We start from the raw sequence: 13676 nt of genomic DNA on the forward strand, positions 1-13676 counted from the left end.
TCATGAAGGTAAAGACCTCATAATGTATTAGTAGCCTCATATAAAGAAGAAGTACATTCTCTCTTCTCCCCCCCCCCACCTGTCTGTAGTATTTCTTTTTTATAGCAGTCTCATCTAAGATGGAAGTACTATTTTATCTTTGTTTTTCAAGTAGGGAAACTGAGGCACCAAGAAGTTTTTGCATAAGGCACAAAGTTTTATAGCTCTTGAGTGTAGAGCTAGAATTTAAAAAGAGGGAGTATAACTTTAAAACCTATAAGAATGACTGTCTTGGGCTGGGGATATAGCTCAGTTGGTAGAGTGCTTGCCTTGCATGAACAAGGCCCTGGATTTGATCCCCAGCACCACAAAAAAACAAAAAACAAAAAACAAAAAAAAAAAAAACAAGAATGTCTATAAAACTCAGAGAGAGAAAGTAACTTGCCAGGGAGGACCCAGTGAACCAGTGGTGAGATCTCCCTAATGCACAGCCCCTGCTTGCTCTTGCCATGGAGTCATGCCATGTGAGCAGAGGGAGAGGTATGAATGAGGCATCTCTAGCAGACATTAAAAGTCAGGCCTGCTAGTGACAGATAAAGCTGAAGACTGGAGTAGGGCAGGGTGATATGAAGGACAACCTTGAAAGCAGGCAGAGGATTCTGAGTTTAACTTCATTGTCCTAATATTCAGGGATATAAAGAGTTTCCACAAAGAGAATGCCGACTAGTTATTTTCCATGTGCATGAAGGGAATACAAAGAAAAGAAATTAAATTAGAAAAGCAAACATTTCAGTTGGATGTAAGTATTTTTTAAAAAATCGTACTGAAGTAATGAACAATGAAGTGCTGAAGGGCACCGGGGAAAAGGTCCCAACTGTCACCAAGCTGAGGACTTCAGTTGCCTACCCTCTTACATCTAAGTGTTAATCAGAATGAGCTTGGCTTTCTTTAAATCCCAAACTCTCCTGATTCTGTGTATTCTTATTACATAATTCAATAAGTAGTTGGATCCTTAGGATCCCATTTTGATGTTTTAAACCCTTAAGCAAATTCTTTAATCTCTTTCTTCAGTTCTTCACTGTGGCAGTGGTCCCTAGGTCCAATCTAAAGACCACCAAGAGCACACAAATGATAGAATAAAGCTGGGTTTATTAGCTCACTCCAGGTAGGACATGGAACACCAGGGAGAACAGTGGGCCGTCTCCATAAGAGGGTGTTAGGAAGAAGGTATAGTACATTGGGCTAGAGCTGGGTGGTGTGAGGGCAGGTTCCAGGAAGCAGGGGTTAGTACTCAATTGGGTGCTGTTAGCAAGAGGGAATAATTATATAATTCAATAGTCTAATGATTATCTAGGAAGAACAGAGGGAAACAAACTATGAGTGAAGAAACTGGTCCTTCATGTTAGCCAGGAAATAGGATTTTATGGTATTATCTAAGCCCAGGGAAACGGTATTGTCTGTGCTTAGATAAGATTATAGAATGGTCTCATTTTTCCTTTTTATTCACCACTATCACAGAGTGACCCTATCTAATCTTGTGAAATTGTATATTCAACGGGAGAAGAAAATAGCCTGTGAATGCCAGACCAGCTCTTACCTATTCTAAGTCCAGGCCAGTTAGTACCAGGATCTCGATGCCAAGTGCTACTGTTAGCTCTTTTCGTGCCTGTAAACTGTGTCTTTGCTGATTGGAACCAGGAGCGTTATAGAGGTTCATCTTAATTCTACTTGCTATTAGCTGTGGGATCTTGCACAGATTTTTAACTCTCTATAAGCCACATCCACAAAATGGAATAACATTGACTAGATAGGACTCTTGTAAGAATTAAGTGAAATAGCAACTACACAAGAAACAAAAACAAAGTTTGCACAGTAAATTCTCAATAAATTACTACTTTTTTTTTTTTTTGCAATTTGCCTGAGTATTTGACATAATGCTCAGTATGTAGGGTTGTTATTTTTTTATTTAAAGTAATAAACCAAGTTTTTTGAATATGTAGGAAAACTGTGTGCCATTCAACCCAATGATTACTGCAAAACCACTTACTGAAGTGTGTATGGGATGAAATGTTTTTCAGCACCTGCTCTCACCCCAGCGGGCCCCTGAGAGGCTTATTCAGTTGGCAGAAGGCAATCTGAATACACTTGTGATGGAAATGAATGAGCTTCTGACCAGGGTAAGTTGGCAAAGTCTTCCTAAGTAGATAGATATAAGAAATTAATTTCCATAGGAACTAAAATTATAATAAAGTTCAGAGACTCTAATCTTGTTCTTCCCAGTTTGATGCACATCAGGACTTGCTACTTCTGCTTCAAATCAAATCTTAAAAGCCAGTAGCAGACATCCCCCCCCACCCAACAACAACAACAACAAATGATTGTGATACTTAGGAAGTATCAAAGACAAAGACCAAAAATATGAGAATTACAATGTATTTTGAAAACTGTATTCAGTAACATTTATGCTAAAGTTTTTATCAATTCTAAATTTCAAAAGCACTCTCCTTCATTTGTGGAAGGAAAAACAAATGAAAATACTTGTAGTCTCTTTGATCTCCTCCTGGGATTTTTCATTTGTATAAAAACAGTCTCCATCAGATCAGTATTCTTACTCAAAAAAAGGGTAATATTCTTTATTGTGAAAATCCCAAACATTCAAGACACCCTTGAGAGTCAGCATACAAAGTCCATGTCGCATTTATCAGACTTTTTCAGGAATTGATAGTTTTAAATTTTCAAAATGCAAGAGTGCTAAGGTTCTTTTTTGTTGAGGAAAACAACATAAAGCCCGCCATCTTGTGGTCAGAAAAATGCATGAACAAGAATCCAGCCTGCTCTGTAGGAATTCAGTTGATTATCCAAATTTAAGCTTTAAAATACAAAGAATACTAGAGTTAGAAGGTTTTAGAAATTATCTACTCCATTTTGTATTTTAAAGAAGAGCTGCCTCAGGCCATGATAGTGAAATGAATCAACAATGGCTATCAATTCACTACTCAAGGACCTAACCAGGAACAAGCTCCGGATTCCCATTGGCTCAGTACTTTTTTCACATAAACTGCAGCTGGATTAGGAAAATTTCCACAGGGAAATCAAATGGCTTCTGAGCACATAATGCTAAACAATGGCCCTGATGTTACAAGTAGCATACTAAACACTTTCTCTAAATCTCAAACCAGCAATATAGAATGTACATAGTTTCTTGCCAAATGTACATAGACATTAAATTAATTAATGAGTGTATGAATCTCATATTAATTTCATATTTAATAATTTATCTGTTATATGACTATTACTAAATAATATATTTTAAATGAATCATAGCAGAGTAAACTCAATTCAATTCAATTTATATGTTTACTACATGCAAAGCCCCAAGGGTTGTCAAATGAAAAATATTAGTGAGGCTCAGTCTATCTTCAAGGACCTCTTAGTCATGTGTGTGTGTGTGTGTGTGTGTGTGTGTGTGTTTAGTTATGTGTTTATGTGCAAGCCTGTATGTGTGTGTGACATTTAGGTGAATGGAGATAGTATTTATCAACTATACACAGATATATATATATCCATATATCCATATATATATGTCCATATATCTGTGTATAGTTGACTAATATTATATGGCCCTCCTATACCCACAGCCACCCTTACTATTCACCTCCCCCATCAGAATGGTGCTTTTGTTAGGATCAATGCACCTTTAGTGCTATATTTTTATCAAGCAACATCCAAAGTTTATCTTAGTGATTATTCTTGGAATTATATATTCCATACAAACACATCTTGATATGTACTCATCATTACAGTAAGCTACCAAAGAGTACCACTGCCCTATAAATCATTTGTGTTCCACCTCCACATTATCCTCCCTCCCTAACCCATAGCAACTGCTCATCTTTTCACTGTGTCTATAGTCTTTGTCCAAATGTCCTGTAATTGGAATCACATAGGATATAGCTTTTATAGATTGGCTTCTTTCTCTTAGTAATATGCACCTAAAATTTATATCTTTTCATGGCTTAATAGCTTGTTTCTTTTTACTGCTGAAGAATATTACATTGTCTGGATGTATCAGTTTATCCAGGCACTTACTGTAGGACACTAGTTGCTTCCAAGCTTGGCAATATGAATAAAGTGCCTGTGAATATCTGTATTCAAATTTTTGTGTGAAAATATTTTTTAGTCATTTGGGTAAAAAAAAAACAAGCTAGTTTGATTGCTGAATTTTTTTGGTAAGACTGTGTTTAGTGCTATAAGAAATTGAGAAAATGTCTTCCCATTTGGCTGTGCCATTTTGTATTCTAACCAATAATGAATGAGAGTTCTGTGGCTCCACATCCTCACCAGAATTTGGTGATATCAGTGATCTGGATTTGAGTCATTCTAAATGGTGTTTATGGTATCTCATTTTTGTTTCACTTGTAATCCTCTAATGATGTATGACGTTGTACATATTCATCTACTTATTTGCCATATATGTATCTTCTTTGAGAAGTAATCTTACTCCTATTTTTAATTGGGTTGTTTTCTTACTGTCAAATTTCAAGTGTTTTTTTTATATTTTATATAACAGTTGTTTATCACATATGTTGTTTGCAAGTATCTTTTCCAACTCTAGGTTGCCTTCTCATTCTTGTAAGAATATATTTCACAGAGCAGAACTTTTCAATTTTCATCATGTCCAGCTTGTCAATTATTTCTTTCATGATTGTACCTTTGGCATTGCCAATACACAGGAATAACTTTCTTTTTTATGTCAGAGGTACAGTCCAAAACTAGGATTGTAAAGATCTCTCTGCATATGATTCTGATGTCAGCCATAACTAGTATTATCCTAGTCATTAACCTAGTGGCTAAGACTCCCTTTCTCTGGAAAGTGCTTTTGATTGGTTCTGCCAATTTTATGATGCTCTTTCCCATACCCCACCCCTAATTTGGCTAGCCATGTATCTTTTTAGTACGCTGACTTTAATTCTTTTAGATAAATACTAACAAGTAGTGTAACTGGATCATATGGTGATTCTATTCATAGTCTTTTCCAGAACCTCTATCCTGATTTCCATGCTAACTCTACTAATGTAAAATCCCACCAACAGTTTATGGTTTCCTTCCCCCCTCACTTTCAACAGTATTTATTATTATTTTCACTCCTAATGATTGCCATTCTAACTGGAATAAGATAAAATATCATACTTTTGATTTGCATTTCCCCAATGGCAAAAGATGGTAAGCTTTTACATATATATATATATATATATATATATATATATATATGTATATAATTGCTGCCTATTTGTACTTCTTTTAAGAAGTATGTGTTTAGTTCATTTGTCTATTTATTGATTTTATTAATTGTAGTTATTTGGGTTTTCTTTTCTTTTTTCTTTATTTTTTTATGCTAAGCATTTCAAGTTCTTTGTTCTGGATATTAATCCTCTGTCAGAAGAGCGGCTGGCAAAGATTTTCTAAAATTCTCTCTTTATGCTGTTGTTTCATTGCTATATAGAAGATTTTTAGTTTGATGCTCTCTCATTTATTCATGGTTGGTATTATTTCCTGAGCTATAGGAGTCCTATAGAAGAAGTTGCTCCCTATGCTTACATGCTAAAATGTTTCCCCTACATTTTCTTGTAGGAGTTACAAAGTTTCTGGTCTTATTCTTAGGTTGCTGATCCCTTTTGAGTTGACTGTAGAGCAGAATGAGACATGTGGGTCTAGTTTCAATCTTTTACTTATGAATATTCAGTTTTCATAGTACTATTTGTTTAAAGGTTTATCTTTTCTCTAGTGAATACATTTAGTAACTCTGTTAAGAATCAGATGGCTATCTGTGTGAGTTTGCCTCTGTTTTCTGTTCTGTTCCATTGCACCATGTGTCTATTTTTGTACCAGTACTATGCTGCTTTGATTACAGTAGTTCTGTATTATAGTTTTAAGTCAGGTGTGGTTATGCCTAAAACTTTACTCTATTTGCGCAAAATAGTTTTTTCTATTCTGAATATTTTATTTTCCCATATGAAATTTAGAATTGTTTTTCTAGTTCTGGGAAAAACAGGCATTTTATTGCATTGAACCTGTATCACATTTGGAAATATGACTATTTTAACAATCTTAATTCTGCCTATCCAAAAACAGAGGACTCCTTCCATCTTCTGGTGAATTCTTCAATTTCTTTTTCAGTGTTCTTTAATTTTTATTGGATAGGTTTTTCATTTTTTTTATTTAGATTTATTACTAAGTATTTTATTTATGTATTTTGAAGTTATGCTGAATAAAATTGTTTTCTCTCTTTTTCAGTAGATTCATTGTTTAATAAATGAATTAAATTAATGTATAGAAAAGCTATTGATTTTAGTATGTTGATTTTATGTCCTGCTCTTTGCTGAATTTGTTTATCAGCTCCAGAAGTACTGGTGGACTTTTAAGGATCTTCTAAGTATAGGATCACATCATTTGCAAACAGTGATAATTTGACAACTTCCTTCCCTATTTGTATCCCCCTTTTTTTTCTTATCTTGCTGAATTGGGCTAAAATTTCAAGTTCTATATTGAATAGGAGTGGTGAGAGAAAACATCCTTGTCTTTTTCTTGATTTAGAGAAAATGCTTTCAGTTTTCCCCCTTCAGGATGATGCTAGCTTTGGATTTGTTATATATGTCCTTTGTGAGGTTCAGCTGTTTCCTTCTATCCCTAGTTTTTTCCAGAGTTTTAATCATGAAGAGGTGCTGAATTTTTTCCAAGGCTTTCATAATTGTGAATTTTTTTTCTTGATTCCATTAATATGATATATTACATTTAATGAACCATCATTGCATCATTAGAATGAAACCAAATTAATCATGGGTATAATCTTTTAATGTGTTGTTAAATTCAATTTGCTAACATTTTATCAAGAATTTTGTATCTGTGTTTATTAAGAATATTGGTGTGTATTTTTCTTTTCTTTCTTTTTCTTTTTCCTTCTTTTTTCTTTTTGAAAAGTCCTTATCTGATTTTGTTATTAGGGTGATAATGACTTCATAGGAAGAATTTAGAAATGTTCCTTTTCTATTTCATGAAATTAGTTAAGGAACATGGCATTCCTTTTGCTTTAAAGGCTGATGGAATTCAGCAGTGAATCCATCTGGTACTTGGCTTTTCTTTGTAGAAGGCTTTTTATTACTGTTTTCGTCTCATTTCTTATTACTGGTATGTTTCAGTTTTCTGTATCCTCTTGGGTCAGTTTTGGTGGGATGTGTATGTCTAGAAATTTATCCATTTCTTCTAGATTTTCAAATTAATTGGAATATAAGTTTTCAAAATAACCCCTAATGATCATCTGATTTTCAGTGATGTCTATAGTGATATCATCCCTTTTTTCATTTCTATTTTTATTAATTTTTTCATTTCTATTCTTTATTAATTTCTTTCTCTCTTTTGGTAAGTTTGTCTAAGGTCTGTCAATCTTGTTTATACTTTTAAGGAACCATATCTTTATTTTATTGATTTCTTGCATTGTTCCTTTAGTCTGTATCATTATTTCAGTTCTGATCTTATTTTTTCTTTTCTTCTACCAGTTTTTAAGGCAGTTCATTATTATTTTTCTAAGATATTGATGTATTATATATCATAAGGTTATTTATTTAGGATCTTTCTTGATATTTTTAATGTCAATGTTTATAAACTTTCCTCTTAGCACTGCCTTTACTGCATCCCAGAGATTCTTGTATGTTGTCTCCTGTTCTCATTTGATTCAAAGATTTTAAAAATTCCTACCCTGATTCCTTTTATTACTCATTTAATCACTCAAAAGTTCATTGTTAAATCTCCATGTATTTATATTTTCTGTAGTTCTAGTTGCTGTTGTTGATTTATAATTTGATTTTATTATAATCTGATAAGATGCAAGAAATTATTTCAGCTTCTTTTGTATTTTTCAGGACTTACCTTCTGGCTCAAAATGTGGTTTTTTTTTCTGGAGAAATTTTCATGAACACCTGAGAAGAAAGTATATTTAGCTGTTGTTAGTTGAAATACTCTGTGATATCTGTTAAGTCTGTTTGATCTATAGTATATTTCTGTGGTAACTTTTTTGATTTGATGTCTGAATAACCTATTTATTAGTGATAGAAGGGTTTTTAAACCACCCAGTATAATTGTATTAGGTTATATCTGAGCCTTTATGTTATCTGTTAGCAACCCAGTGATAGCAAACCAGTCAACCCTCTCTTGACCCCCATCATTCATTTTCTACACTGACGACCAAGCCTTCTATTCCCTGCCTCATTTTGTTGAAGAATGGGACGTTTTCTTTCCCCTCAAGCCATGTAGGGCTTCAGACAGATGGCTTTTTGGCAGAGAATCCATGTAGGGAGTCAGTGCAGTGGGTTCATTTAATAGAATTATCCTCTTAAATGTGTGTTCCCACCATTCTCATTTATTTATCCCTTTCAATGTTGAGCAGTATTTGTTTTATATAATCAGGTACACCAATGTTTGAGGCATAACTATTAAAAGTTGTTATATCTTCTTGTTGCATTATTGTCTTTACTAATACATAGTGACCTTCTTTGTCTCTTCTGACTAATTTTGTCTTGAAATCTACTTTCTCCAATATAAAAGCAGCTACTCCTGCTTACTTTCAGTTTCCATTGGCATGAAATATCATTTTCTATTACTTTCAGCCTGTGGATATATTTTCCTAAAAAGTGTGCTTCATTCAGGTAATATATAATTGGGTTTTGTTTTTTAATCTAAAATGCCAGACTATGTCTTTTAATTAAAGAATTGAAACCATTTACATTTCAGTGTTATTATAGAGTTATGTATTAACTCTTGTCATTTTGTTTTGTTTCTAATGTTTTATTTGCTCCTAATTCTCATTTTCTCATCTATTCTTCTAAGGAGATTTATTTTTCCTGCACTTTTCTTTGATGTTTCTTCTCTGTGTAAGTATCTTCTTCAATGCTGGCTTAGTAGGCATGAACCTTTAATTTATGCTGCTCTTAGAAGGATTTTCCATGATTCTGAAGGAAACTGATGGATATAGCAATTTAGGCTGGTAGTTATTTTCTTTCAGTGCTTGAAATATGTCATTCCAAGCTCTCCTGGACTTTATGGTTTCTGCTGAAAAATCTGCTCTTATTCTGATTTGTTTTCCTCTATAGGTAACCTGGCATTTCTCTTTGGCAGCTTTTAAAATTATTTCTTTGTTCTAAAGTTTGGGCATTTTATTTATAATGTGTTATGGAAAGATTATTTTCTGGTCTTATTTATTTGGGGGTTCTAAATTCACCCAGTAACTGCATGTCCATCTCATTTTCAAGGTTTGGAAATTTTTCTATTATTTCAATGAATAGGTTACCAATGCCCTTAGCCTGTATCTCTGCTCCTTGTTTAATACTGCTGAGTCTTAAGTTAGTTTTCTTAATGTTGTTCCACAATTCATGAATATTCTGGTTATACTTTATTGTTTTTTTTTCTCATTAATGTTATCTGAAATGTTCTGTGTATATACCTTATCTTCAAGCTCAGAAATTGAAATTCTATTTTCAACTTGATCTAATTCTAATCCATTGGAAAGACTTTCAACCAAGTTTTTTGAGTAATTTATTTTCTGTATCTTTTATTTCCGAGATTTCTGTTTGGTTCATTTTCAGAATCACTAACTCTTTATTTTAATGCTCTTTCATATCCTATATTTTCTTTCTTAGTTCATTACTTAGATAATATATTCATCCACTAATTATTTTAACAGTCAACTTTTTGAATTCTTTGTTTCATGTTCATCTATTTTAATTTCTATGCATTCAATTATTGGGGATTATAAACTTTTGGAAATATCTTGTTAGCTTGTTTTTTCATGTTTTCTGAGATCTCTTGTTGTTTGAACATCTGTTATATTGACTTCATCTTCTTCTATTATGTGAAAGATTTTTAGTGAGCAGTTATCTCCTTATAATAAGCCCTGAGCTTGGGATATAACTTGGCATCCATACATCCAATTAGTGTATCAAAGTGTTAAGTATAAGCACCAACACTGCTTTGAAATGAGAGAGCAATTAAGAGAAAACTATTTATCAATGTGTATTAAAAAACTTATTACAATGTTCTCTACACCTAAACTAACCAATGAGTATATTGGGTGAGAAATAATGCAGAAAAGATGGAAAAGTTAAACATTTTTGATACTAAATACTAAATCACACTTCAGGGGGAACAAACAAAAGAAGAAATAGGTAGGTAGGAAAGATAGACAAAAGAAAATTGAGGGGAGAAAAAAGAATGAAAAATATTGGAGATAATATTGAGGTATAAAGAAAAAAACAGTTAAGAATGCATAAAATTAGGATCCAAGATGTCATGTCAGGCTAGGGGGAGGTTGCATTCCTTGTTGCTCCTTGACCTGGGATTCAAGAAGTGGGAATACTGTATCCCTGCAAGTTATTAGAGGACCCCTACCATTGATCCCATGCAGGAATCCTGGCCACCATGCCCGTGCAGGTTCCCCAGCCTCAGTGGCTGAACAGGACCCCTGGCTTTAGTGCCCATGCAGAACCCCCAGCTGCCCACCCACACAGGTCCCCCTGCCACCACTCCCATGTGGACCCCCATCTACCAACGTGGGGCTCTCTTTGTCATCCCCATCTTAGGACACTGCAACCACTGTCACAATCCCCTCTACATGTTGGTCTGCACCTGGGGACATAGAACATGGTCTGAAGACAGCTGCCCACCATAGCACTGCATGCTGCTGAGATGAATCTCTGAGTACGCCATGCATTGCCATTGTCCAGCCCACCTGGAGGCCACATCTCTCAAAGCAGTCACCTCCATCTTGGGACACCTTTGTCGCCATCTTGGGTTATCTTCTCTACCACCATCAACATTTTTATTTGGGGCAACTCCCAGCTTGGGACATCTGCTAAGGCCTAGAAGCAATATCAAGATACCAATAAAAGTCCTCAACTCCCCCATTTTGCCCATGGCCACTAACCCAGCACAGTGCTTGCAGCTATGAGGCCTGTTGGTATCTCACAAAGCCTGGTCCTTAACCACCCAATATAAAACAGCTGTCCGCGGCAGGTGCTCAGGACACAGAGCACAGCCTACAAGACCTCTGTAGAGAGGTTCCTGACTGGGAAGTAGAAAGGGAAGGGGTAAGTAAGATACAGTTTATAGACTAAATTAGAAACCAGGAATTGTGAGATCTATAGGCAATATGAGGAGATAATACCAAGTACTCACATCACAGGAATGGGCCCCAAAGATCATTGGGGTGCAGTCTCCCATCAGAGACCAAGAAGTGCTGTACCCCACCTCTAGGAATTCCACCTCCAAGACCAACCCTCCCATCCTATTAACCTTCACCATCCTGAGGGTGGAGATACCAGCAAAAAACAGACAGCCACACCTATTGGATCAGAAAGAAATCAGGAAAGATACTGAACTCCAACAGAGACAATCCCTTCATTTTCCTTAAAGACTTTTTTTCTCTCTCTCCCTTCCCTCACATCCCCAACATTTGTGTAAGCAAGTACTTTTCGTGCATTAGACTACTGAGGACTGGGATATCTTAATATTATATTACAGTTGTTGTATATTCTTTTTTATTCTTATATTTTTTTCTGTTTCGTAATTTTTATGTTTGTTTGTTGTACTCTCTCTATTGTCTTCCCATTTAATTCTCTCCCAAAATCTCTTTCTCTCTTTTCTCCTGCTGCTAGCCAACATCTTTTGATTCCTCTTTCACACTTACTAAGATCTAATAAGTCTATATCCTCACCTCCTACCTCCTTAACATCCTCCCCCTCATTCTCTCTTTGTCCACCATTAGAAACTCTAGACCCTTTTGCAAACCTACTGTTTATATTGTAGATAATAACTGAACTCACCATTTCTGTCTCTTGTGACAAAACTGTAAATATCTTAATAGGAGCTATTTGATTTAAGGCTATATATTGTACTGGAATCTGTTAATATTAAAAAATTCTTAGAGGTAAATGAGAATACTGATATAACATATCAAAATCTCAGGGACACTGTGAAGGCAGTATTAAGAGGAAAGTTCACTGCATGGAATTCATTTTTAAAAAGAAGAAAAAGTCAAGAAATAAATGACCTAACATTACATTTCAAAGCCCTAGCAAAAGAAGAACAAATGAACACCAAAAGTAGTAGAAGACAGAAAATAATTAAAATCAGAGCTAAAATCAATGAAAATGAAATAAAGAAACAATTGAAAAATTTGACAAAATGAAAAGTTCATTCTTTGAAAAACAAATAAAATTTATAAATCTTTAGCCACACTAATGAAGAGAAGGAGAGAGAAAACTCAAATTAATAACATCCATGATGAAAAAGGAAATATCACAATGGACACGACAGAAATACAGAAGATAATTAGAAACTATTTTGAAAATATGTACTCCAATAAAATAGAAAATCTTGAAGACTTCAACAAATTTCTAGAGACATATGACTTACCCAAACTGAATCAGGACAATATGCACAAGTTAAGCAGATCAATTTCAATCAATGAAAGAGAAGACAGCATCAAAAGCCTACCAAACAAGAAAAGTCCAGGACCAGCTGGATTCCCAGCTGAGTTCTACATGACCTGCAAAGAAGAACTAATACCAAAATTCCTCAAATTATTCTATGGAATAGAAAAGAGGGAACACTTCCAAACTCATTCTATGAGGCCAATATCACCCTGTTTCCAAAACCAGACAAAGACACATCAAGGAAAGAAAACTTCAGACCAATATCTCTAATAAATATAGATGCAAAAATTATCAATAAAATTCTGACAAATAGAATACAAAAACATATTGAAAAGATAGTGCACCATGATCAAGTGGGGTTCATCATAGGGATGCAAGGTTGGTTCAACATACAGAAATCTATAAATGTAGTTCATCACATCAATAGACTTAAAAATAAGAATCATATGATCACCTCAACAGATGCAGTAAAAGCATTTGACAAAATATAGCACCTCTTTATGTTCAAAACACCAGAAAAATTAGAGATAATAGGAACATATCTGAACATTGTAAAAGCTATATCTATGCTATGCCCAAGGCCAACATCATTTTAAATGGAGAATAATTGAAAGCATCCCTCTAAAAACTGGAGCAAGACAGAGATTCCATCTTTCACCACTTCTATTTAACATAGTTCTTGAAATTCTAGCCAGAGCAATTATACAGATGAAAGAAATTAAAGGGATATGAATAGGAAAATAAGAACTCAAACTATGACTATTTGCCAACGACATGATTCGATACTTAAGAGGTTCTGAAAATTTTCACCAGAAAACTACTAGAACTAATAAATGAATTCAGAAAAGTAGCAGGATATAAAAATCAACACTTGTACATCAAATGCATTTCTGTACTTCAGTGACGTATCCTCTGAAAGAGAAATTAGAAAAACTATCCCATTCACAATAGCCTAAAAAGATAAAATAAAATATTTTGAAATCAACTTATCAAAAGAGGTGAAAGACCTCTACAATGAAAACTACAGAATTCTAAAGAAAGGAACTAAAGAAGACCTTAAAAGATGGAAAGATCTTTCCTGTTCTAGGATAGGCAGAATTAATATTGTCAAAATGGTCATACTGCCAAAAGCACTATACAGATTTTTTTTTGAGGGAGGGAGGGAGGGAGAGAGAGAGAGAGAGAGAGAGAGAGAGAGAGAGAGAGAGTGAGAGT

The 13676-nt window shown here is 34.4% G+C and overlaps 1 protein-coding gene across 8 annotated transcripts in view; it reads left to right on the forward strand.

The window, feature by feature from the left end:
• Nucleotides 1–13676, forward strand: part of Lama2 (laminin subunit alpha 2) — a 559330-nt gene that overhangs the window by 407124 nt on the left and 138530 nt on the right. For all 8 annotated transcript variants that reach the window (XM_048798152.1, XM_048798156.1, XM_048798128.1 and 5 more), the window contains one exon: nucleotides 2058–2156. In XM_048798152.1, coding sequence (XP_048654109.1) covers nucleotides 2058–2156 — 99 coding nt within the window. The remainder of the gene's footprint in view (nucleotides 1–2057; nucleotides 2157–13676) is intronic.

The sequence above is a fragment of the Marmota marmota genome, unplaced genomic scaffold, assembly GCF_001458135.2.
Source record: "Marmota marmota marmota unplaced genomic scaffold, marMar, whole genome shotgun sequence".
In the NCBI taxonomy this organism is placed as follows: Eukaryota; Metazoa; Chordata; class Mammalia; order Rodentia; family Sciuridae; genus Marmota; species Marmota marmota.